General features: G+C 41.4%; 3 protein-coding genes across 7 annotated transcripts; 1 reads left to right on the top strand and 2 right to left on the bottom strand.

The window, feature by feature from the left end:
* Positions 1-1,062: 1,062 nt before the first annotated feature.
* dtd1 (D-aminoacyl-tRNA deacylase 1) lies at positions 1,063-8,008 on the bottom strand. The gene is made up of 6 exons (XM_057035113.1): positions 7,872-8,008; positions 7,708-7,798; positions 7,038-7,273; positions 6,326-6,423; positions 2,976-3,136; positions 1,063-1,425 (listed from the first exon to the last, which is right to left on the bottom strand). Exons 1-5 carry the CDS (start codon positions 7,912-7,914, stop codon positions 2,984-2,986), a joined length of 621 nt encoding a protein of 206 aa, XP_056891093.1. The 5' UTR covers positions 7,915-8,008; the 3' UTR covers positions 1,063-1,425; positions 2,976-2,983.
* A 521-nt stretch (positions 8,009-8,529) lies between these two features.
* On the bottom strand, positions 8,530-9,445 carry LOC130527030 (small integral membrane protein 26-like). Its single transcript, XM_057035071.1, has 2 exons — positions 9,201-9,445; positions 8,530-8,813 (listed from the first exon to the last, which is right to left on the bottom strand). The coding sequence occupies exons 1-2, from the start codon at positions 9,322-9,324 to the stop codon at positions 8,638-8,640; spliced, it is 300 nt and encodes a 99-aa protein (XP_056891051.1). The 5' UTR covers positions 9,325-9,445; the 3' UTR covers positions 8,530-8,637.
* Positions 9,446-10,103: 658 nt separating this feature from the next.
* LOC130528060 (collagen alpha-1(XVII) chain-like) lies at positions 10,104-24,933 on the top strand. 5 transcript variants are annotated; one of them, XM_057037002.1, is made up of 49 exons: positions 10,104-10,249; positions 12,288-12,537; positions 12,748-12,795; positions 12,900-12,944; positions 13,058-13,105; positions 13,294-13,569; positions 14,216-14,281; positions 14,354-14,434; positions 15,367-15,417; positions 15,485-15,652; positions 15,733-15,813; positions 15,894-15,932; positions 16,093-16,140; positions 16,444-16,482; positions 16,706-16,831; positions 17,461-17,766; positions 17,850-17,900; positions 17,987-18,013; positions 18,167-18,193; positions 18,273-18,335; positions 18,424-18,510; positions 18,590-18,643; positions 18,794-18,829; positions 18,911-18,964; positions 19,045-19,116; positions 19,202-19,264; positions 19,445-19,552; positions 19,638-19,727; positions 19,812-19,904; positions 19,989-20,060; positions 20,163-20,213; positions 20,344-20,406; positions 20,521-20,571; positions 20,656-20,682; positions 20,769-20,819; positions 21,170-21,289; positions 21,371-21,490; positions 21,591-21,689; positions 21,777-21,902; positions 21,989-22,045; positions 22,121-22,249; positions 22,346-22,480; positions 22,664-22,816; positions 22,911-23,057; positions 23,220-23,369; positions 23,461-23,610; positions 23,732-23,812; positions 23,944-23,988; positions 24,092-24,933. In XM_057037002.1, exons 2-49 carry the CDS (start codon positions 12,453-12,455, stop codon positions 24,133-24,135), a joined length of 4,203 nt encoding a protein of 1,400 aa, XP_056892982.1. In that variant the 5' UTR covers positions 10,104-10,249; positions 12,288-12,452; the 3' UTR covers positions 24,136-24,933. The 5 variants fall into 5 exon arrangements, with proteins under 5 accessions (XP_056892982.1, XP_056892979.1, XP_056892980.1 ...); XM_057036999.1 differs by having other exon boundaries at positions 16,441-16,482; XM_057037000.1 differs by having other exon boundaries at positions 15,891-15,932.
* The last annotated feature ends 182 nt before the right edge of the window (positions 24,934-25,115 follow it).

Below are 25,115 nucleotides of genomic sequence, written 5' to 3'. Positions count from 1 at the left end.
GGCCTCAAATCTGCCCTTTCTGACTCGCAAAAGAAGCCGTGAGCTGCCAAACAAAATGGGTTCCCTTCGTCTCAAAGCAACACAAAAGCTACGGAAGAAAAGTGCAAGAGGAAGAAGAGAGAGAGGGTGGCGTGGGGTGGGGGCAAATTAAATCCAGCTAAATTGTTTTTCCATAGCCTGTGGGTTTGGCACAGGGCTCTCACAACACACACAAGATGTGAGATAAGTTGCAGCAAATGCAAGCCAGACGGAACACGGCTTCAGAGGGGAGAATGCCTGGAATTTAACCCACTTTCCCATGTCCGAGTGACAGCGCGTCCACTCCAGCGCTGCCACCACGCTGCTCTGAAACACAGAGGTCATCCCGCACTGAACATCTGCCTGCGCCCATGAGGAGGGGGTGGGTGGCCAGATGGATTCCGAGAGGAACGAGGCCAAGCACCTCTGCTTTTACACTCACCGAACTCGGAACGGGTCGCGCGTTCTTCACGAGTTCTCTTCGTCCTGCCAGACATGGACGCACAGATATCTCTTTTTGTAAATCTGGGGGCCAAAAGGACAAAGCTGAGCTGATGTGGCGTCATTGTTCATGGAAAATCTACAACTAAAGTGGATGTGGAGATGCAGTGTCAACATCTGGACATGGTTTGACTGATTCTTAAGGCTGCTCTATGGACTGAGGTCCCCTGTGCGCTATTCCCATCTATGAGGTGTTCAGGCGTGCTCGGTATTTATTCGCATCATTTTTTCGGAACCACGGGTTTGTTGTGAGAATTAATTTGAGGGAATAAACACAAAAGAAGCCTAAGCACAACATGTTAACCACCCAGTTTCAACCCTTATACCACAAAAACGTAACTTGACCCACAAACAGCGAAAATGTCCTCCCTTTGCTAGTAAAACACATCCTCATCCTGACTAGGTGGCATGTAAAAGAACACACATTTGTACTTGTACCTCTCTGAGGACATTCACAGACATGAGACCTTCCCAAACCATTACCATAAACTCAATTCAGACCCTTAAATAGCACGTATAACAAAACGCACACGTGACATAATGGAGCCAACATTATATCTGTTTTATTAACTATTAATCACATGCTCTCTTTGTGAAAGGTTTAGAGTTGAGTATCTTATTCTTTTATTTATATAGATTGAATGCAGCACTGGTTAGCTTTGGAAAGTTTGGATGAATTCATATAATGCTGTTGCTAAGACTGGAAATAAAGTATCCACACGGTGGTATTGGAGCAGCGACAGCAGGAAGACGGGTTTCAGCGCCGCACTGCTGATGTACCAGTTTCTGTCTGGCGAAACCATGATGTTCGCAGTTTCGCATAAAAAGTCGAGATTGTGCACGGTCATGAGAATCCGGCTGGTTTAGCAGGAAAGAGGACGATCCACCGTTGATCTCCAGCAAAACCTGCAAGACATTTAACATGTGATCAGGTTAATTATTAAGAGTCACATTAATGGACATAAACTCACAAGGTTGCACCTTATATTAATGAGAAAGCTTTAGTCGTGTTATTACCCGTTATAAACTCTGTTGGAATTCTTACAGCTTTTGCGCCATATTAACACGAGAGCAACACACATCCTAAAGGTGATCCATTAAATGGGATCTGGTGACTGTGGAGGCCACTGGAACACATTGAACGTATCGTCATGTTCCAGAAACCAGTTCGAGATCTGAGCTTTGCGACATATTTCATTATCATAATACTCGGTTTAACCTTGAGGAAGTTGTCTTGACCACGTCGACGTGCCTGAGTGGCAAACGTGTGATTGGTTATTTGAACAGATGGACGGTATAAAGTGGCTAGCGGTTGTTGGAATGACGGAGCTTCTAATTGGACAACAATGATCAGAAAACATGCTGTGATGGAAAACATGACATGGAGAAAATGTTCCTAATGGGAGAAGTGGTTGATTTCTGACAAGATGCTGATGATTACGACCCGGCCTCTTTATCGTTGGATAATCATACAAAAGAATTTAAATAAGTGGTGTTTTTTTAACAAAGAAGAAGCCGACTGGAACCTGGTGCACCTCTCGCTGCTGCAGCATCCCTTTGATGGCACCGATGTGCGTGCCTGCTGCGAGAGTTCAAACAGGGAAAAGGCTTCGTCACAGCAGCTAGAAGCAGCCTTGGCGGCTGCAGAGGAGGCTGATTCAACGCTTCCTTGTCTCTATTGTCACAGAACGCTTTTATTTCTGCATGACTAAACCAACACTCCAAGCAAATAAGCGCAAGAACCGTTCTCTCTCTTCACTGGCAGGACACAAACAGGTCCGACTCTCACGAATAATGCCGTTTCATCGCAACGTCAACAAAGAGAACAGTCACTGGCGAGGAAATGACAAGCAGAACAGATGCTGAGGCAATTTTTCCACTCATGGTGCACTTTATAAGTCAGGGGTGGGCAAATCCAGTCCTCCAGGGCCGTATCCAAGCCAGACTTTCTGTCCTACAGGTAAACCCTTTCACCTGGGGTTCCATTTACCTTGGTGAAAGCAGTTTCTCCCTGGTAGGATGCAAAACCTAGCTGGATTCCAGCCTTCATGGATTGGACTTGCCTATCAGTCCAGTCCTCGAGGGTTGAATTCATGCCGGGATTTACATCCTACCAGGCAGGAAACGCTTTCACCGAGATAAATGGAACCCCAGGTGAAAGTGTTTACCTGTAGGACAGGAAGTCTGGCTTGGATACGGCCCTCGGTGCCCACCCCTGGTATAAGTTGTCGACACGAGATTAATGTCAGAAATATTCAGGGCAAATGTGACCATGTCATCAGCTATCCATTTTAAGCATTTCTTTAACTATTATTCTTTTTATTATGCCTTTTTGGTCATTTAACGCTTGAGATTTGATTTAGAAAATGTGGTATGTGTGTATAAGGATTTATGGAGGTAATATTTATCCCTAAAGGTTTTTCTATGAGCATGTTCTCAGTGTTTTGTTTTTTCACCTGCTAGCTCAGGCCTCCTTCTCTGATGACACATCACCATCCGCTCCGCTGCTGCTGTTGGGTTCCCGTTGATGCCACTGTCCACTTTTCCGACTTGATTCTGACGGACCCTTTGATCGCGTCTTCTCTTTCCTTTGCTGCTGCTTCTCCTGCTTTGAAGTCTGGGGAGAGGCACGAAAAAAAGAGCCTTAAAACAGCACAGCGATAATGACCAAGTAGACACAGCCATCCTAAAACACGCATGCTTAAACTTTTATGGCCCTCTCAAACAATATTTATGAACTAAATGTAATTTTAAAACCCCCAAACATTGCATAACACATTACATAATCATGAGACCAAATAAACCCCAAACAAAATCAGTGTTACTCCCCATTGGCCCCATTAAAACCATGTTGTACAGAACCACACCTTCCATCTTTAAGGACATCAAATCTGCAATGTAGCTTTATTATATTTAATAATTCTAAAGCTAAAAGGTATTCTTTCCCCTGGTTTAGACATCAGCTGGTGTTTGCTTGGTGTGCAATAACACTGAAATCCACCAATGAAAAGTGAAAGATAATGTGGATATTAAAATCACAACCCATGTGTCAAACATGGTGGTAAAGAGAGCTTGAAGTTGTAGAAATAATCAGATCGGATCCCTAAACGGGCCCAGAACTCTTCATCTCTGCTTAAAGGACCTGTTCTGAAGGTCGTTCAAGTCAGCCCACAAGCAAGCCCCAACTGGACAAATATTTATTCCTGTTTAATGTGCAACATCACAAAGGCCGATCCTTTTAAGTCTACATGTAAATGCACTTAAAGTCAGTCGGGACACCGCATGTAAACGTAACATAAACACTATAATGATGCAGCATCATGACTGTCGACACGTCACCTGATGTAAAGAGGAAAATAGGTGCTATAAATAACTGAAGCATATCATCACACTAGAACCCAACCACTTAAATCCGAGCAGCATCAGGCATCATATAATAAATATGCATGTTATGTTTGGCCAATATGCACCAATATAACAGTATTTTACTGGGTGTTTAACCCTGCAGTGGACTAAATCCCTCAAGCATGAAAAGAAAGCGACCGTCTGCTGCCAGTCCCCCCCTCCCCCCGTAGCCTGTTGGCCGGCCTTTTCTTCTGCATGTTCGGCCTTGGCTTTACCTCCTCGGCCCCCTCCAGCAACACATCGCAAACAGACAAAATTAAAATTCTGAGGGCTGCTTAATATCCCTCCCGATGGGCGTACAACCAACCCCAGCTAATGGACGGCGGCCAAAGCCGGCCTGAAGCTGGAGGAGAACGTTGGCTGTGTTCTCCGGAGGTGACCGGAACCACTTTTGACTGGAAGGAGAGCATTAGAGGTGTGTCCTCACCATCCCCCCCCCCCTCCTCCATAAATAAATAAACAAATAACAAAAAACGCAACCATTAATGGTGCCAATGTGACACCAAAGTGATGCCACTAATACCAAAACAGATTTACTTTTTAAGCCTGCCCGGAGCAGATGGCAGCGTTAATGGAGACAGAAACATTTCAGGAACATGTGGTGGAGGTCACAGAATGCAGACTTCCGCCAGACCCCCTCAACATCCCTCCATCGCTGGCGTGAGCTCACCATCCACTGGAGCGCTTCCCAGCAAAATACCAGCAAATTTTTAATTTTCAGAGGGCACAGTTTAGTTGCTCTGTTGTGATTTATGTGGTCATCCGAAGGCTTGGGTTGAATCGTTTTGAACCCTTTCAGCCCCTTTATTTGCCCAAATGAAAAACATTGGATGGCTAAATAATGTCACAGTGACTCATATCATTACCAGATCACTCAGATCATCACCAAAATTTCACTGACTTGGGTTAATGGGGCCAAAGAGAAATGAATTTTACTGGGATTTGAGGTTGGCAATATTTTTTAGAAACACTTTTTTACTACACTTCCAGCTACGGGCCTCTACGGGAGTAAGTTTCTACCAGCTTTGCATATCTGGAAAGTGCAAAATAACTCAACTGCCGTCATATTGGAGGTAGCGTTCCCACAGATTCTCAGTAGGATTTAAATCTGGACTTTGACCTTTGACCAAAACCCTAAAAAAAAACAAAGCATAAAAGCTCAGTATCAACGCGAGCGAACAACAAATTTGAACTCAGGTCAGGATCAAGAGGAGAATCTCCAATTGCTAATATTCCTCACAATCCACCGGGTTGATGATGTAACAACTTTCTCCCATTTTTGAAATAAAAAACTAAGAATACCAGTTCCACCTTAAACCCACTTGGTTCAAATGCAGATTTATATGCAACTAATCTTCAATGGGATCATAATGCTGCAAATAACAAGCAACAAAAGTAACATGAGGGTTCCTGGTGCCATGTTTCAGATTCTTGAGAGACAAGAATCTCAGAAGAATGCCCAACAGAATAACAGTAATGTGACCCAACTCCAGAGCATATCCAGCAAATCTGTCACTGAGAGACAAATGGAAGCCTTTATTATCACAGACACAACAACAACGCTGAACATTAAAAACTACAGAAGTCAAATTTAACTCCAATTGTGTTTCAAAAACAGCATGTATTGCAGACAGACTTGTATTAATTAATAACACTAGAGGAGGAATAAACCCAGGTTTTTATTACTACCATTCTAATAATTATAATTGACTGTTTTCAGTAGAAGAGTATATGCTGCCACCTACTGGCACAAAATAAGTTAGCACTTGAAGAGTAATGGGCATCATTGCTGTTCAAGTTAAAGGGGCATTGGTTCTGTGCTCTCAAATGCACAAATGTAGATTTAAATGCGGTTAATCTTCAATGGGGAGAAAGATTTAATCATAATGCTGGAAATAACAAGCACAATAGTAACATGAGGGTTCCTGGTGCCATGTTTCAGATTCTTGAGAGACAAGAATCTCAGAAGAATGCCCAACAGAATGTCAGTAATGTGACCCAAGAGCATATCCAGCAAATCTGCCACTGATAGACGACTGAAAGCCTTTATTATCACACACACGACAACGCTGAACATTAAAAACTACAGAAGTCAAATTTGCAGTCCTGTATTAATTAATAAAACTAGAGGAGGATTGAACCCAGGTTTTTATTACGACATTTCTAATAATTATAATTGATGGGCATCATTGCTGTTCAAGTTAGAGGCATCTAAATTGATCTCTGGCTTTATTATTACAACCTGCACCATCTCTAGAACACCAAAAGATGTTTCAAGTCCAATAATTATTGAAACATTAAAAGCAAAATATTGTCACCTGATTAGATCCAATTGACTACAACTCACAAGTGATTTAATTCATGATATATAAACTAGATGTGTGAGAAGAATCAAACATACCAGTCTTGGGTCTGTTGTGCGGGAAGGAGAAATCAGTTCAATAGTGACAGGACCGTTGTTTTGAATGTGGACCTGCATGGAGGCCCCAAACTTGCCATCTAAAAACACAATAGACATAATTAATGACACAAATTAAAATACCAGTCACTTTGCTTTTCAGTGGACTTGTGAGTTATGAAGATGTAGAATAATAAGACATTTCTGACAAAACAGAGCTGTAGTGAGACAGGAAGTTTTAATATAAATGTACTTTTCTTTACTGGGTCTGTGAGATTAATGAGACTATCTGCAAAATCAAGATGTTGTCTGTAATGGGAAAGAGCTGCATCATCATATTCCCTCTACTGCAGGAGGAGGGCAGACTAACAAAAGAAGCTTTACGCCTTCCTTGGTGGGACAAGGTTGTCCCCACATTTGGTCCCATGTGGGGTGACCCACTTTGCCGCCACTGCGCAGAGAACCGACAGCTCCTCCATCTGCACAACTAATTGGAAACTCAGACCAGTGAGGTTGAGGGCAACAATCAAATAAATGATCGACATGCTAGAAGTCTGAATAATAGCATTAAAGGGAAGCAGAAATGTCCTGGGTGTATGAACGCAGGCGGCTTCCAACAAGACAAAACCATGTCACTATGCTGCGAACGGTGAGGCAGCCTCTCCCCTGAAGAAACCTAATGTGCAGAATGTACAGACATGGAGAATTCACCCACCCTTAATGAGCTCAGGTTTGTAGATGCTCCTCATGTTTTCCAGAATGTTGTTGTAGAAGGGCTCGGCCAACTCTGCGGGCATGGCCATGTGGAAGTCCGGCTTGTTGCCTTTCAGGATGCACTGCAGCGTGAACTGACTCACGCACAGCACCTCGTAGTCCAGGTCCATGACATTTTTGCTCCACGCGCGGCCATTCTCATCAGCAAACAGCCGCAGATGCAAGATTTTGTTTATTCTAAAAGCACACAAGAGGGAAAAAAAGGGAGAAAGTCTGTGCTAATTAAAAATCAACTTAAAAATGTGATATCTACTTCAACATCATTGCATGCTTATCATCTCAGTCACTGTATTGCATTTATACAACCATCTTGAGTTCATTCAGTCTCTCAGTGGATGATTGGGTGTAAAGTGCAAGGCCAACTGATAGTACTTAGATTCATTTCTAATGTCTCTAATGTTTGGAATAACTTTAGATTCAAACCCTTGTTACATTCAGAGAGAGTTCTGGTGACATCATTCCGGTTTTAATATGAATTCTATGGTTTTATGGTCGTTTTATGGCAACACTTGATTGACCAAAACAAAATCTTATTTTTAGCTTGAACACCAACTGAAATTGGACACGACTGGACATGTATGTCTCCACTGCAGTTATATGTGTTGTCTCACATGTAGTCGGCATCACTCTGGGTGTCCTCCGCTGATATACCGAGTAGAACACACAGTCCCCGTCCTATGGAGCTGACCTGCTCCTCTCCCACTGCAGGAAATCAGAGTCTGAGCGCAGCCAGAGCCTTGACATGCAAAGTTCAGTCTCCTCAACAGCTGCTTACCACATACGGAGGCTTTGACGACCCTCTGAACCACGGCTTTCATTGCGCTCCTTCTGCTGTCCAAGATTTGAAGAAACCACCGACGCAACTTCCGGGTTGTGTATGGCCTCCCTCCATGCTTCCTCCTAGTGGCTGAATTGTGAAATGCATGTTATGACTGAGGCCTCGTCCTCAAGTTTATTTGCTGTAAGAGTGTTGCACGTCGTGGATCTAACAAAAAGGCGTTCATTATCTAAAACTTTTAATTTCAGCTTCCCTCCCAATGGGGGGCCTTTCCATTTTGCAGAAAAGGGGGTTGTTTAGAAAACACTAAAAAGGCCAAAAGTACAGCATAAAAAAATTATTCAGCACGAGTTAAGGCATATTTCCCAAAATCCTGAAATTGAAGGGGATTTATCTTCTGAATTTAATCATAATACTGGAAATCAATCATTGTTTAAGAGCAGACATTTTAATACTGGTCATCCATCTCAGCAACTGGAACAGCATCTCCTCAGTGGTATAATAGAAGCAGAGATGTTTCCTTTTTATCTCAATGTAGAGCATGGTGTAAAACACATACTGACCCATGACAGGTTATATCATACATTAAAACAACCATGGACATTAATTTAAAATGCATACAAGAATAACCATTGACTTAATTAGACAGCAAGAATGGGCATTGGAATATTTTTTTTAATAAAGTCTTAACATTCATGAAAACAGTACATCACATTGCAGTCAAAAAATGACTCCCGACTCGGTTTGGCATCTGCAGACGTTTCTATTTATCTCCTGTCCCAGGTTCACCGCTAAAAGACTTGATGAAGTTGTAGATTCTTGTCGTGTAAGGGACAAAGTCTTTCTTGTAGATGATGACAGTTTTGGAGTGAGGAGTCTTGTACACGACTGTATTTTCATCCTCTTCCTCCTGCTGGTCTTCTGGTTTTCCCTTTAAGACTGAGGAGACACATACACAAATACAATTTATTTAATTACTTTCCTGTGGAATACAATGCAGGCCAATATGCTGTATGTATTACTGCAGTAATTTACAACTGGTTTAAGAAATCTGACAAAAATTACAATGACATATTTAAATAAATGATTTGCATGCTATCTAATACCCTGTTATTGCAGTGTTTAGTCCACATCAATGTAATAATACAAGGACAGGGGTATACAGAAGGGTCATAGACAGGAACTAATTTAATAAAACCCTGACATTGATCATTTAATAATTAGGTACATTTGAAGATAGCTTGGTCTATGTTACATTGTTGCTTGTAGTTATTTTAATGTCTAGTATCAGCAAAAATAAAAATAAAAACAGTGTGTGCGACTCACCTGGCGCGTCATCATATCGACCTGTGTATTTAAAGAAAGCGTATGAAGCTATCATGCTCCACACACCGAAGGCGTAAACCACGGACATTCGTTTGTGCCACTTCGACACATCATTTAACGACATGGCCGCCTTATCTGACTAAAATGTACCGATGATAGTTATTGCTAACTAGTACGGTAATCAGCACGCCGCCATGTCGACCCAGACGTCCGATTCTTCTTCTTTTATGTTCAGAATTTGTTTTTGTTTTTAAACTGCGCTGTGCGTTAGCGCCACCAAGTGTCCTGTTATACGAACTGCATTTATCTTCGGTGAAAGTGAAGCAACGAAACTGCTGCAAAGATTATTCGAATTGTGTTTGATTGAACAATTCTTAAGTGTAGTTCTTTTTCTCTCTCGAAAATTTGTATCTAGTAAAGCTAGAAATTTTCCACACTTTCAGTTTAGTTACAAACATTTCATCATGCTCTGGATGTGTTTAAATAAGATGTAGAGCCGTATTTACTCTCATTACAATAAAATTGTATTCACACAGTGTTCCATCCTATTTCAATATTATAATATAAAGAAAATATATGGGCTGTTTTAACATTGTTTTGGCCTTTTGATAACTGATTCTCTGAAAAGTTTTAATTTTTATTATTTTTTTTAAAATTTATAGCTGTAAAGTATTTGATCTCTTCTGTTGATCTTCAGAGCTTCGAATGGTATTTTTTTTAATTATTGCATTTTATCAAAAGAAAATACTTTGATTTCATTTTTCGCACGCAATGCGCATGCCAAAAAAGGATTTTACAGGACTTTGAATTTGATTTTACTGCTTTCAGAATGTTTCCAACCTTGCACGCTCTTCCATGTAACGGCCCCTTTCTTTGTCTGAACTTGTTGACTCAGGCAGTGAGTCAGGATAAGTATATAAATGCCTGTAAGGAACCATTTCATTCTAAAAGTCATGCACCGACCTTGAAGGCTTTTGTGAAAGGAATAGATTGAACAAGTTTGATCTGCTGGAGAGGCTACAGGAAAAGTGAATTTTTTACACCAAAAGGTAAAAAAAAAAAAGTTTTATAGAATGAAATTAATGAAATATGGGGTATGAATATTACAATATCAACGTTTAGGGCTAAAAGTGTTTGAAAATGATTGCTATATTTGTACAGAACTGTAGCAAAAAAAGAGACTGCAGTGACAACAAAAGCACCTGGTATCTGTTGCATGACACTGATAGAACGTGACGGGGGGTCTGAGAGATATTTTGAATTTAAATCTCCATGCTAATGTTTTATAAATTGAGCAATTGTCAAGATGAATAACTTTTCCTTGAATGCCCGTAAAGATTCATTTAATCTATGTATTTAACCAGTTCCAGGTCATGTTTATCATTAGGTGACTGTCTGTCTGATGGTTTTAGGAGGCGTCTTTATTGTGTCTTCACCCTTAATCTGGGTTGATTTGGAAAACTCTACTGGAAACATTAATGTTGGATTTTTATTCATTTTTTTAAAAAAAACCACTTAAACACATCGCTAATTGAACTTGGTCTTAAATTAGATTTTTTTAAAAAATTCCCTGAGTTTTTTTCCCTGAAAAATGGGAATAATTTGACTTGACATTAAAATGGTACTTTCAGAATGAAACAGTGCAGCTGGAAACTTCCTGTTCTTTCACTTTTCATATCAATAATAATTCAAAACGTCGCAAATGATGCTGCCACCATGGTGCTTCACTGTAGGGGTGGTTCTGGGCAGACATGGAGTGGGGTTTCTCCAAAAATGAGGCCTTGAATTACCTGTAAAAAGTCCAATCTTGGATCCATCAGACCTTGACCAGGGGGACCCTCAGTCATGGACAAATTGTTGCACGTTTTAGTCACGTCTCTCACTGAAAAACCCTTTTCCCAGATATATGGCCTGCTCTACGAGGACCTCTGCTAATTTTCTGAACTCTTAGAACCTTCAGCAGAGGCTGACTCAGATTCTGTCTCTGATTTGGTCTTTAATCTGAGGTGCATCGCTAGTTGTGAGAACTGATATAGATAGAAAGTGTGTCTTTCAAAACCCTTTATTTGTTATTGGTTTATTTATAGGGTTTTTTTTTGCATGTAAATACACCAGAACCAAAATGTGAACGGTTCTGAAAACTTTTTAGGGTCAAAATATACGGTAACCGCAGGGTGAAGATTCTAATGTCAGCCTTGAGCTGCAGTGATTTGTTTGGTGTACTCCTCCTCCCAGCCTTCAAAAGAAAGCCAAAAGACCCCCCCCCCCCCCCCCCCTTCCCCCCACCCTTTACAGTTTCAGGTGAAGCCTCTAAATCAGTGCTGGATTCTGAAAATTCCACTGGAGGCTCATTTATGACAGAAAGAATGAAAAATGCAGAGGGGGGAAAGACAGATAAACATGTTTAAAGGAACAGGTAGTGCTGCAGGGCTCAATTGTACAGTGTGAAATGATTCATTAGACTTTGACTTGAAATAACATGCAATATGCAAAGAGTTTAGCCTCAGGTCTTGTGAGGGTGCTGTGGGATGTCAGCTGTCACGTGTTGCCTTTAATGTCATGGTTTTCCCACTTTTATATAACTCCTGTTCTGCCTTGTGTATAAAAAAATGAATATTCAAGAACAGACCACAATGTCTTATAATTCTTTGTCAATTTTTACATTTTTTTTAACCATTTCTGTTGAAAATATCAATTGATAGATGTTCAGTGTTGAACAGAAACCTTTGGTCACGAGCGTGCGGTGAAAAAGCTAAGGCTAAATGTGACAGTGAATCATTTTTAAAAGAAAGGTTCTTTTCTTCTGCGCAGTGTGAAGTGTTTCCACTAATAAGACAAGTCAAGGCACACGGGGGGATGCAGGCAGAGACAGGCTCATGCCCGGAATGTCTGCAGGAATGGAAATGAAATATGCATTCGTTCGTTAATTTTTGCAAGTACTGCCTTGTCTTCAGATGATTGGGATACAGTTTATTTGCTCTCCTCACCTGGAGATGGAACACTTGATGAGGAGTCGACCTGCTCTGGTGATACGTGAATCATTACTGTGATTTACTGTTTTTTTTCCTTTCCTTTCTTTCAACCGAGGTTGTTTAGCCCCAGCTGATCCTTCTCTGGGTGTTGGAGCTCCTGCGACTGCAGGGTCCAGCTCTGGTGGCATCACAGGCAGTGGGAGCTACTGGGGGAGCAGCCCCACTGGTCCTCCTCCTGTAGAGCTGCAGGAGGTTGAACTGGTGCATCCGACCAAGAAGAATGTCTTCGGCAAACATTTACTCAGCGGCTCTAAGGGAGAGGATGACCAGCATGGCTTCATCTATACAGGATGTTTTTGATGGCGGTGAGCAGTTTTTAACAAGGAAGTGAAGCCACAATATTCTTTCTGTCTGGTGTAAAAACATCTAAATGACCTGTTCTGTCTGAGAACAAAAGCAGCAACAGTGAATTTGCAGCAACATGAAATATTCTCAGTGGCGTCTGACGATAAAACCAAAGTATTTTATTAATTCGACGTTGACGCTGATGTTCATTTCTGTCACTATTTTTCCAGAGAGCTCCAGCTCAAACTCCTCTCCAGATGTCAAAAGGAAAGATTACGGTAAGATGGAACTACCGTTAAAAAGGAAAAATGATATCATATATCCTTTATGTAAACAAGGGGGGGAAAACTACAATAAAATGTATATTTTACTTTAAATTCAGTTGAATCATTGGGTTCTACCACCAGAGGAAGAAGTCAAGCCAAAGGTAGAATTCAGCAAGTTCACAACTAGACGTCTGACTTTGATGTCCCTTCTAATGGGCTGTGTCATTGATTAAAGTGTTAAAACCGTGGCGTTTAAAGATTTTTGTGTCTGTAGAGAGTGAGATCCGAGCCAGGCTTCAAAGTGCCTCCCCTACAGCAAGTTGTGAGTATGAAGCCTCAGTATTCTCCACATCTTTCTTTTGGAATTCAGAAGGTGAAACTGCAATTGCTTCCAATAAATGTGAAGGACTTCAGATGTTTGTCTTTTTTGTTTAGGGAAAAGGGAAAAGACTCTGGAGTCGTAGCTGGAAAAGGATTTGTTTGTTGGTTAATATCAGGTCCTTTTTGCAGGGACGGAACTGGAGGATGTGAAGCGTCTGCTGAGGGGAAACAGCTCCTCCAGTGTGTCCCAGAGCAACATCGTTCCCATGCCCATCAAGGCTCGTGCGGAAAGCAGGAGCACTTCAGACAGCTCCAACCCAAATTCAGCCGCTCACTTCGGTCATTCAGATCAATATGGCAGCATTTGGTCTGGAGGGGTGAGCAGCAGCAGCTACGGGCACCACAACAACAACAACAACAACAACCCCAATCATCTGTCAGCTTCATCCATCCCATATCAGTCAGGTCAGAGCTAAAAAGAAAAGAAAAGAAGTTGTCGGTCCAAATGTTTAAAGGTATTGTCTATTAACAAAAGGAGGGGCTGTATATTTCCAGTCTATGTACAGAGACACATTCATTGGAGGACATGTCTAAACGGCATTTCGGAATTCTTTCACATAACAAGTCAATTAATTGTTTTGAAGTACGTGAATCATGAGCTGGATCACAACCAAAATGATTCAACGTGTCCTCAGTCCATCCCCAGATTTCCACACTCTGCGAGACAAGAGTAGGTGGAGGGAGTAACAAGACCACAATACAGATTGTCTATTATTAATGACTTAAAAACATTCCGACCTAAAATTTATAGGGTTCTTCATTTTTATCCCAATACTCAAAAAAAACAAACAAACATATATATGTATTTGATATATATTGTTTTAATGTAACCATAACAACACAGCAGATTAGCTGTCGTACTAACTTGAACTAACTCTTCTGCTGTAACTTTTCAACAAACAAAACTGACCTGAAGAAATGTTGCGATTTGGAGGAAAAGACCCTTTAAAAACAACATATGAATTATTTTTGCTGTTTTAATGTATAAATTCATGTGCAAGTGAAAAACGACATAATAATCCTGTGTGCTCTGTTGCCTGATGTGTTCAAGGAGTTCAAAACAACCTGATACTTGGCTCTCCCACTGGGAACTCTGGGCTGTCTACTGGAAGCACTGGTGAGTCTCCTCCTGTCCCAGTAAAGCCCAGGTCCCTTCACGGTGATGGCCATGTCTTTCTCTCTGCCATAGTTCCAGTCTGTGGTGCTCAGAACAATCTGGTTCTAACCAGCCCAGCCGTCTACTCTCCATCTGGAACTAACGCACATTTCGGTAACAATTGTCTCACATGCCAACAAAAATAACGTCATGTATTGTCACAATAGTGTTTAAACCCACAGAATATCACAGGCAACACAAGCAGATACACACATGCAGCATTGAAATACATTCACTGGAAAATTTGGATACCCCAGTGAATAATTAGTCGTTCCTTAAGAAATGGTCCCATATCGATGCCTAATCTTGTTTTTATTTAGGTCAAAAACAAAGTGATTTATTTGGACATTAGTTTGTCCCACTCCTCAACATGTTGAAGAGCTGGGACACGTCCACGACAGGATTACCCATCCTGTAGTGTCCAGCTACTCCTTGGTGGTTTTACTGGTATGATTTAAGTCACTGTTGCGTGGCCTCTTAACCAGGTGCATAAGATGTGAGACACCTGCGTGATTCTAGCAGTTTAAGGTGGGATTAAATGCAGGTGTGTCTTCATTTATTCCTCAGCAGAAATACCTTTTTGTAAACAAAAAATGAAAAATTAGATTTTACAGTACAGTTGAATCCCCTCCTCAGTTTTGAGTATTTAGTTATCTGTTAAAACCAATATTGATGAGATATCAAAAATGAGGACATGCATATATAAGTGTATATAAATGATTGTTTAACTATATATAAAAACAGAAAAAAGTAGATATATAAAATATTTAATGGACTAAATGCATAAGAATATATACAGCAGGACAAGAGTATTAAATGCACCATATCGGTGTTGGATTATTCAGCATAAATATGTAAATATGTTATAAAACAAAAAAAACACTGTTTTACTGGTAAAATTAATACCTCAATGATATTTAATGTATATGACTGTATATATATTTTGCTTTTCTCTTTAAAAAGCAGCAGTATGAGAGGAATGACTGTCATTAAAAGGCTACTTCTTATCTATCTATCTTCATATCGGAAACTGTATCTTCTTACAGTTTATGGCGTCCCGAAGAATACAGTCAGCAGCGGCATCAGCACCAGCCCAGGTGGGACATTTTCACACACATCCAGCTGGGCTTTGCAGCGGCGCTTCATCCCTTTTGTGTGTTGCAGTGACATACAGCCCTGCTTATGACCCCGAGGGCTCAACCAAAGATTTCAAATTTGTCCTGATGGAGAAGGAGAGCGCTCCTGATAAGAAGGAGGCGGAGAAGCTGGTGATGAATATAGACTCAGGGAAGCAATTCATATGCTCCACAACTGCTGACGCTGCTGGGGAATGTAAATATCACGCCCACGTTGGGACTCACCCCCGGATATTGTCGTTAACCCTTTACTGACTGGACTTTATGTCTCATCAGCCGCTTACTCCGACGACACGCTGAGGAAAGAGAAACACAAACTATCAACCGGTGCTGCTGAGGGCACAGCTACAGGAAAATGTAGGGTCATTACATATAAAAATGCATACATTATATCGCTTTGCCAAAAACATCATTGCTGTTTCTTTTCCCTGTAGCAGCTATAAAAGTTGGAACCAACAACAAAACCACCTTTGCAGGTGAACCCCTCTCTCATTATTCTAGATATTTTCCGACAATGCACAGAAGAACCTTGAAAATAGATTCATTTATTAGTCTGACTTTGATGCTCCTTCAAATGATTTGTGTCATTGATTAAAACGTTAAAAATGTGGTGTTCAAAGATATTTGTGTCTGTAGAGAGTGAGGTCCGAGCCAGACTTCATAGTGCCTCCCCTACAGCAAGTTGTGAGTATGAAGCCTCAGATGTACTGAAGGGAACACACAGGTTTAAGCACTGCGATGAAGCATTTTCACATTTTTATAATTCAGAAGGGGTTTCAAATACTTTAGATGTTCTTGTGTTTTGTTTAGGATAAAGATAAGAGAGCAACATTAGGAAAAAGTGATGTTTAAAAAAGTGTCACTTCTTGTCTAAAGCATGCTGATGCTGCTGAGGGTGGAGCTGAAGGAAAATGTCCAATGAAGTCTAAAAATGCATAATTTCCTTCATTTTGCCAAAAAATAACTTTGTTTCTTTTTTCATAGCAGCTCTAAAAGCTAGAAGCAACAACAAAACCAAGTTCACAGGTGACCCATCTGTCATTATTTATTATTATCATCTAAAATAGATTCCTTTAAAGAAAATGTAATCTGGAACTGAAACAGGAAAGTTGACATCTTGACAATAAAGAAATTAACCATTACGTGGTGGACGGTGAAGGTTCTACACATAAACACAGATGCCATTGCCACCTTGAATTGAAAATGGCCTCTCAATACTTACATGTTTATGATATTTATTGTTTCTCAGAGATCTGTAACAGTACAGAGTTAGACTTTAGCCCCCCGTCCTTCTGCAGCTGGTGGAAGTGGCTGCTGGGCCTCCTGCTGGGCCTGCTCCTCCTCCTGGGACTCCTGTTTGGACTCATTGCCCTAAGTATGACTGTAAATACATAAACACATAAACAGAAAGGGAATACTGATAATTGATAGCTACCTGCTAATAACTACTGGATATTTATTCTCTGAATTGTTTATGCTCAAAGCCTCAGAAAACAAAAATGTTAAAAACAGAAAAAAAAACAGGTGTAAAAGGTAGAACACCAGAGCTGGAGTTCAAGAAGCAATGTCTCAATAGTGTTCTTCATTCAATATTTAAGATGGTTTTTTTTAAAAATAAATTGACAAAGAAATAAACAAAATAAAACTCTGTCTTCACTTTTTGTTTTTGGTTGTAGATTAATGAGAGAATATTTGAGGTTTAGCATGAGCCAAAAATGTATGTAAATAAAGTCTGAAGAGGTCTTAAAGCTGTACATCTACACTGCACGTAGGCTACTGCAGCTTCCTACTCATTTATTTAGTTTGTTAATCGTGACTTAATCGCTGCTTTGTATTCCTTCCATACTTGCTGCAATGATAATATGTCAGGTGATTTATAAAATCTGTCGTAATCTTGAGGTATTTGCAGGACCTGTTTCGTAACCATGCTATCCTCCTCAGGATACTTATCATGCATCCAAATAAATGAACCCTCTGTCAATGCAAAATGTTCACCACCGGCAGGTGCAGAAGTGAAACGCCTCAAGAAACGGGTCGATGCCCTTGAAACCATCACTGGCACTACCTCGGCCAGGTCCAGCCGTCTGTCTTCCTCCCCCGGCCTGAACATCGTAGATCCCCTGGAGTCTTCGTACATCGACAGGAGTGCTGCCGGGAACACTCTGGCCCGCTCTGACAACGGGATCAACCTGGGATCAGCTGGCCAAGGAGGGGGGTCGCCGTGGAATCAGCCGCGCCAGGACAACGCCGCCCTGCAGAGAGCTGTCAGGCAGCTACTCATGGCTGAGCTTCATTCAGATGCTGTGAAAGGTAAAACATCATCCGGCAGGAAAAGAATATTACATATGACAGTTGTTTGAAAATGACTGATCCCAGCTTTTACGTCCTCATAGATACACTTTCATACTCTCTGAAAGGAGAAAGAGGAGCACCGGGTCCTAAAGGCACGCCTGCATTGGTTCTAAAAATGTTGGAACATCAAATACATATTTTGATGATGTCACTTATAAAAATGGCACTTCCTTTTCAGGGGATTCTGGACCTCTAGGACTGAAAGGTGAGGGGAATCTGCACGCTGATTCATCCAGATTTAACTCTGTAAAGTTAATTGTACTTTTACTGCTCTTTATTGTAAACTTATTTGTATGTGGTTAAAGAAAAAGTCATGCACATAAACTGAGATGAGCAGCTGAGAATGTGTCTTTTGCAGGTGATGGTGGATTTCCTGGGCTTCCTGGTAAGACCAAATCAGTGGAGTGTATTATTTTTATTCCTACACAATGACAAACACTTTATGATATTTCTCGTGTGTGAAGGTCCTCCTGGACAGGCGGGTCGCCCAGGATTGGAGGGACCAAGAGGACCAAAGGGCAACACAGGTGCTTTTAAGTTGAAATCGTTTCTATTGTTCTCTCAGTTGATGTAGAAAAAACAAAAAGGGACAGTGATTCTCTTCATTCTGGGCAGGGGAACCAGGTTCAGAGGGACCACCAGGTCAGAGGGGTAGAGATGGACAGATGGGCACCCCTGGACTGCCTGGTTTTGGACATAAAGGTAATAAACAATTAAAGCAATTTTGCAGGAGTTCATTTTCATTTTAGAGTATTAATTCTGGGTTTAACCTGATCTCAAGGTGAGCCAGGACGTCCAGGTCCATCTGGAATTGCAGGACCCACTGGCCTGAAAGGTAAATTTAAAAAAAAGACAATGTAAGAACGATAGTAGTGTATGCACCTCAAAAATCTGTACAATGTAAAGTTTACATCAATAAATTGTTGATGTTGTAAAAAATATGTTCCTAAAGTTAAAAAAAAACATTTCTCCTTCATAAAATTAGGTTCACAGGGAGATCCTGGAGTCTCTGGAAGGCCTGGTACAGATATGAACTATCATTTTTACTTATTTTTCTTGACTTTTTCATATGTATTTGCATATAGACTATTTTTGTGTGTAGGTGCTCCAGGACAAAAAGGCTTACGGGGTGAAGTGGGACCACCAGGCCCAAGAGGTTAAGACCAAAGCTAGAGGAAAAGCTCAGGGAGATCTTTTTGTTCAGACTGTCGGCACACCAATGTGTTGTTTTTGCAGGAGACCGAGGAACACCTGGTATGCAAGGCCTCAAGGGGGATCAGGGAGAAAGGGGGCCACATGGACCAGCTGGTATGTCCTGAATACACTTTTTTTTAAACAGAACGCACCTCTTAATTTTGTTAAAAACTAAATAGGGATGTTTCTACATTCCCAGGTGCAACGGGACAGTCTGGATTACAAGGCCCTGCTGGACCAAAAGGATCTAAAGGAGTTGCTGGTGAGAAAAGATTATCAATACAATTCAATAGTTGCATCCTTCCCCAGACAGCCATGATGATTTTCATGCATGTGTTGTAAGGGTAACATGTTTGGAAGGATTTAGCAGGATCTATAACATGTGACATGTAAACAGCAAATTACGCCAGTCAAGATCTCTCTGTCCCTCTGTAATTTGTAGGTGAAACAGGCCCAATGGGGCTTCCAGGTGTGAGAGGACCACCTGGACTTCCAGGAGATGCTAGTGTACAAGGTGGAACAGGATTATCTAGTAAAGTTCTCACTTCAGGTAAGACCTAAGTGTATTTATTGTTATGATTTTTACAAAACATACAATGTCTTGCAGCTCAAAATTTGTTTGGATTTGTATTTAGTTAGCTCTGAGGCTGTGCTAATCCCTGGACCACCAGGGCCTCCCGGTCCCCCTGGTCCTTCTGGAAGACCAGGGCTTTCTGGTGTCCCTGGTAAACCCAATTTTTTATTATTCTAAGCATTAACCAAGGACTGACCAAAGACTTTTTAATGTAAAGCCGAGATAATTGTTTTAGGTCAAAAAGGAGAACGTGGAGAAAAGGGAGATACGGGTGAGGCCGGTATCAGTGTTACTAGGTCACAGAGCGTCAGTTCTACAAGAACAGAGAGTGAGTTACTTTGATATCTTCGGTTTCTTCATTCAATTTCCATCTCATTAGAGTGTGAGTGATTAAACTGCCTCAAACTTTCAGAACTTTCTTCGGAGGCTGGCCTGCCTGGTCCACCTGGACCTCCGGGGCCTCCTGGTATTCAAGGTCCTCCAGGTATACCAATAGCAATGCAACATATCCTGACTTATTAAAGAGCTTGGACTGTACTGTGTGTCTGCAAATTAATGTTTGAATGTTGACCTAACTCTTATGTAGGTGAGGCTATTCAGGGTCCACCAGGACGCAAAGGTCCTCCAGGACCACCAGGTAAACAGAACCCTTATATTATATAGGATTTTTATTAAAGCCTTAAATTGTACACAGTAAAAACTATCTTTCTCATCTAAAAATGATATGTTATATACTATGTCAAGTCCTGATACTGCTCTCCTGACAGGGATTGGTGTTCCTGGACCTCAAGGACAGAAAGGAGATCCTGGTAGTTTTGTGCCAAACTCAGGTTACTCAATGATTGTCTTATGTTTGAATTGTCTCAGCCAGAGCCTACAAGTCAACACAGATTTTACCACAATAGCATTTGGTTGTAACATTTTATTCCAATTTCTCTTCCCAGAAACCTTTTTTGCTGGACCACCAGGACCCCCGGGGCCCCAGGGTCCAGTTGGTAGGTTTAGCAAAAATAGCTAATGAAAGACCATCAAAGACCATCTTTTGGTCACATTGGTCTGAAAACTGTAATTGTTCACAGGTCCTCCAGGACCAAAAGGATATCAGGGTAGGGTAATCCATCAGTTGCTGTTGTACGGTAATTGTTTAAACTAAAACCAACCATTGCTCTAGCTGCAACAATAACTGTTTCAGGTGAACAAGGTCAGCCAGGACTTCCTGGGAGTCCAGGGAATTCAGGATTTGGTAAGCAAACAATCAGATAAGATGGGGTTCTACACAATATAGAGTACTCAGGAGTCTGTTGTTGTCAATGTGTACCTATAAATCAGTTTGTGACTGCAGTGCCAATACAACACAGTGCTAAAGCTGTGCAGTGTATTCAAGCAATCACCTCAGTTTTCTTTGCCATACAAGCATGACAACAAAGTATCACAGATATCAATGATGCCATGGATGGTCTGCTCTGGCTATTACATCAAACACACAGAAAGTAATATCCTAATTTCATAAATAAGGACAAAATGCTGAATACACCCCTCCTCCCAAAACAACAACAACAACTTACATGTAAATTCATTTTTTCCACGTTTTAGCAGGTGGCTCATACGGACCTGGTCCACAAGGTCAACCAGGCCCACCAGGACCACCTGGAAGAGATGGAATTGGATATGATTCAGTCGATCTTGGCCAGTACATTGCTGAATACCTACAGAGTAAGTTGTGTATTTATTAAAATTGGACTGTCCGCAGTTACAAATGAGAAAAGCTTAAGACAGAAATGTGTTGACATGCAGGTGGTGGCAGGCAGATTGTGGTCGGACCACCTGGACCGCCTGGGCCTCCAGGATTTTCAGGGCTTGCTGGGGAGGAATTGGTTGAAGATGTGGCCAACAGAGTTATTGCTTACATGCAGAGTATGACTGATTAAACGACACTGTCATCTACAGTTACAGTAGGACATGTACAGAGCAGCTCTGGTTTCAATCACGAATTTGATGTCTTTGATTCTTTCAGGTTCCAGGAGAAGCTATGAAGGCATTAGTAGCCGTAGTGGTTCTGATCGAGCAGGTTCTGATTCCATGTCAGTCAATTATATAATCAGCCTATTGCAGAGTAAGTCTGCCAAACAATATGACACATTTTGTAGAGGACAACATCATATAGGATCAATAGTTATTAATTCAAAAATGTTTGGTCCAGGAGAAGATGTGAGGAAATATGTTGCTGGTCCTCCTGGGCTGCCAGGACCTCCTGGAGCTCCAGGTCGTGGTAGCTCTAGATTCAATGTACAGGAAGTGGCTGAGCGTGTTCTCAGCATGATGAGTGGTGAGTGTCTCAGGAGCAACTATTGTACCTTTAATAAATATGTTCTATGTCCCCTGTGATTGACTGTGGGTCATGTCTCTTGCCAGAGAGAGGTATGATAAACGTTCCAGGATCAGCCGGAGCTTCAGGAAACTCATTTTCAAGTAAGAGTACTGTACAAATAATCTTTACCTGTAAGCAGTGCCATTCTTGATTTCATGTTTCTACTCTGAATCTAGCAAGTTATCAGGCAATTGCGGGACCTCAAGGGCCTCCCGGCCCTCCAGGTATCCCAGGTGCCCAAGGTCCCCCTGGCCCGGCAGGAGATGGGAGTTACATCAGATCAGAGATTCGTGAATACCTTCAAAGTTAGCCATAAACACTTGCTCTATCTCTTTAGATTGCGTCTAAAATCACAGTGCATTATTACAGTTTTGTATGACTCTTCTATCATCTCCTCAAAGGTGGGTCCTTCAGAGGTCTACCAGGACCCCCTGGCCCTCCTGGACCTCAGGGCCCTCCTGGCAGTGTCAGCACAATTGTTTCCTATGCAGAGAGCAGCAACAGGGAGATGCTCAGCACAGATCAATCCCTCAGTAGTGAGTTTAAACATGATATTTATAACATAAGGCAACAAACATTTATCATTTATAATTATAATTCTCCTTGGTGGGAGGAGGAGGCTCTCACCACTAAAATTCAGCTGAGCCTGATATCATTGAAAAAAACTCCTGATATAAACCATATTGTTTGTCATTGAATTGTATTACTTTATTCTCCAGGTGACAATTCAAGGAGAGCAGTATTTGGAATTCCTGGTCCTCCAGGCCCCCAAGGACCAAAGGGAGAGCCTGGCATATCCGGTTTAACAGACTGGACCCAAAATAGTAGAGACTTCTCAAGTATGGCTATGAGAGTAACAGATTACATCAAATGTAAGTGCCGAGTAGGAACATTGTTCTGACACTCACCAGACATCATTGGCTAGCAGAAATCTTATGGTCAATACTGACTGCCATTGTCCAACAGCCTATGGTCTCCTTTCGGATCTTGTGAGAAATTCTGAACGTGATCTCCAAGGACCTCCAGGACCTCCTGGACCTCCAGGAACGCCTGGACAAAACCTATGGCTCAGCTCCCGTGAGGATGCTGTGGATGTGGTGGAGTACCTAAAATGTGAGATATGAGCTGTCATTAGATTTACCGCCATTCATTGTGAGCGTTGCCATGGTTTCCAATTATTACTAGTCAATTCAAAGAAAGAATGGTACTAAATTTAATTCCACTTTTCTGTGACGTCAATGATCAGATAAGCGCTTTTTTTCCGCACATATGCAGCTCGTGGGGTTCTGGATGACATTCTGAGGGAATACAGCACCCATGTCTTCCAAGGACCTCCAGGTCCACAAGGTCCTCCAGGTCCTCCTGGATACAGTCAGTCGTTCGGCTCCCATGGAAACACCACCCATCTGTTTGAATATATCAGATGTGAGCGACTGTGTAAAGTGAAAGTATCCCAAACTTACAATGAAAATACAGCTTTCATATTGTTCAAACCACAATACTGTTGTTTTTGTAGCTCAGGGACTGCTACGAGACATCGAACGGTACTACAATGAACACGTTGCCCGAGGCCTGCCAGGACCACCGGGACCTCAGGGACCACCTGGTTACAGTCGTTTATTTGGCTCCAGCACAAACATCACTGATATCATGGAATTCGTAAAAAGTAAAGTCACGCCTAAAACTGTCGGTTATAACGTCCTACCGACTGTTGCCAATCAGAAAGGAAGAAAATAATCAGCTATAAGAGTGGTACATATGATAGCTGATGATATGTATTTTGACAGTACATGGAGCCATTGTGGGGCCGCCTGGGAGACCAGGACAGAAAGGGGACATGGGATTCCAAGGGCCCAAAGGAGAGAGAGGTACACAAGAGAGGAAAAGTCAAAAACCTCTTTAGACACAATCAATCACATAAAATCAGTTTGAAATATGTTTAACATATCAAGCAAAAAGAAGCAGTCCCCCAAAAGCACTGTACTCTGTGTGGATACAGGTGAACAAGGCTTTCCTGGACCTCAAGGACAAAAAGGTGACAGAGGTCAGTCTCTTCAAGTTATTTTGCCTGTTGCCGATATCACACAAGCCACGATGTCAAAGATCCTTCGTAAGTGCCACATTTAATAAAGAATTTCTTTCCTCAGGAGAGTACAGATATGCAAGAAGAAAAAGGGAGACTGGATTTTAAACTCCTGGTGACAGATATGGACAGTAACGTGAAGGTTTTCTTGAAATAAATAAACATTATTGTTATTTATATTGAGGGTTGAGTGAAACCAGTAAGAAAACCTCTAGTGAGGGATTTTCAAAGGGACATTTTGATTACTTGTGTGGGATCAATAGACGCATATCATATTCCAGGAAATTTTGTCTAGCATTATCTTTCTGGGCCACATGGGCCACCGTACTCTGCCAAATACACTGTAGCTCTAAGCGGCAATTGGGTCAGCTTTTCATTTCCAGCTCATACTCGCTTTACGGCTGTCACATGGCTTTTTAAAATTTTTATTATACCATACTGTTGAAATCACAGGACGTCTAGGCTGAATTCCACAATTCCTCCTCCTCGGATTTACCTCAAAAAACAACAGGTTTGAGTTTTCCTATTGGGTCAGACACTCTGGGACCAAGATGCTCACTAACTGGTGCATCTTTCTGGCCTAGACCCACAAGAAATATCTGTTGAGGACCTTCCATGTTTTATGGTTCCTCCCCTCTAATTAACTTTTTAAATCAAAGTATGCTGCTCATCTGAAGTGGGTCAAGATGGGCCAGTTTAATATATATAGTTCATTTTTTTCTTTTTCACAGACTGAGTATAAATGATTAATGACTGTTGATTTTCTATTGCTCTACTAGGTAATAGTAGTGATGTTTTTAACACAGCTGTATATAACTTTCACCCTTTGTCCTGATGTTACTTTTGCCCCATAAAGCTTTTTTATACCGAGTCGTATATGAATAAAATGATTAACTCCTGATAGAACATTTGCACCTTGAACTCATTCAAATCAAAGCTTTGCATCCAGTTGGTGTGACTGGAGCGCCTGGTGGAGCGGGCACACTCCGGAAGTTGTTACAATTGTATTTTGGGGCAGAAATTTTGAATTTCAAAATGATGAAGCGCACGTCATGGAACATAAACACTCCACATGGAGTGAGAACCAG

The sequence above is a fragment of the Takifugu flavidus genome, chromosome 6, assembly GCF_003711565.1.
Source record: "Takifugu flavidus isolate HTHZ2018 chromosome 6, ASM371156v2, whole genome shotgun sequence".
NCBI lineage: Eukaryota > Metazoa > Chordata > Actinopteri > Tetraodontiformes > Tetraodontidae > Takifugu > Takifugu flavidus.
The sequence above is the reverse complement of the archived record's forward strand: the minus strand, read 5'-3'. Positions and strand labels throughout refer to the sequence as shown.

Bases quoted from the DNA above. Each gene is read 5' to 3' on its own strand.
- dtd1 (XM_057035113.1), bottom strand. From the start codon at position 7,914: ATGAAAGCCGTGGTTCAGAGGGTCGTCAAAGCCTCCGTATGTG. The intron at 7,799-7,871 runs GTAAGCAGCTGT...GATTTCCTGCAG, and splicing joins CGTCAAAGCCTCCGTATGTG to TGGGAGAGGAGCAGGTCAGC. The intron at 7,274-7,707 runs GTGAGACAACAC...GTGTGCTTTTAG, and splicing joins CAGAGTGATGCCGACTACAT to AATAAACAAAATCTTGCATC.
- LOC130528060 (XM_057036998.1), top strand. From the start codon at position 12,453: ATGTCTTCGGCAAACATTTACTCAGCGGCTCTAAGGGAGAGGATGACC. The intron at 15,933-16,092 runs GTGAACCCCTCT...TTGTGTCTGTAG, and splicing joins CAACAAAACCACCTTTGCAG to AGAGTGAGGTCCGAGCCAGA. The intron at 18,336-18,423 runs GTGCTTTTAAGT...CATTCTGGGCAG, and splicing joins AGGACCAAAGGGCAACACAG to GGGAACCAGGTTCAGAGGGA.
- LOC130527030 (XM_057035071.1), bottom strand. From the start codon at position 9,324: ATGTCGTTAAATGATGTGTCGAAGTGGCACAAACGAATGTCCGTGGTT. The intron at 8,814-9,200 runs GTGAGTCGCACA...GTGTCTCCTCAG, and splicing joins TCGATATGATGACGCGCCAG to TCTTAAAGGGAAAACCAGAA.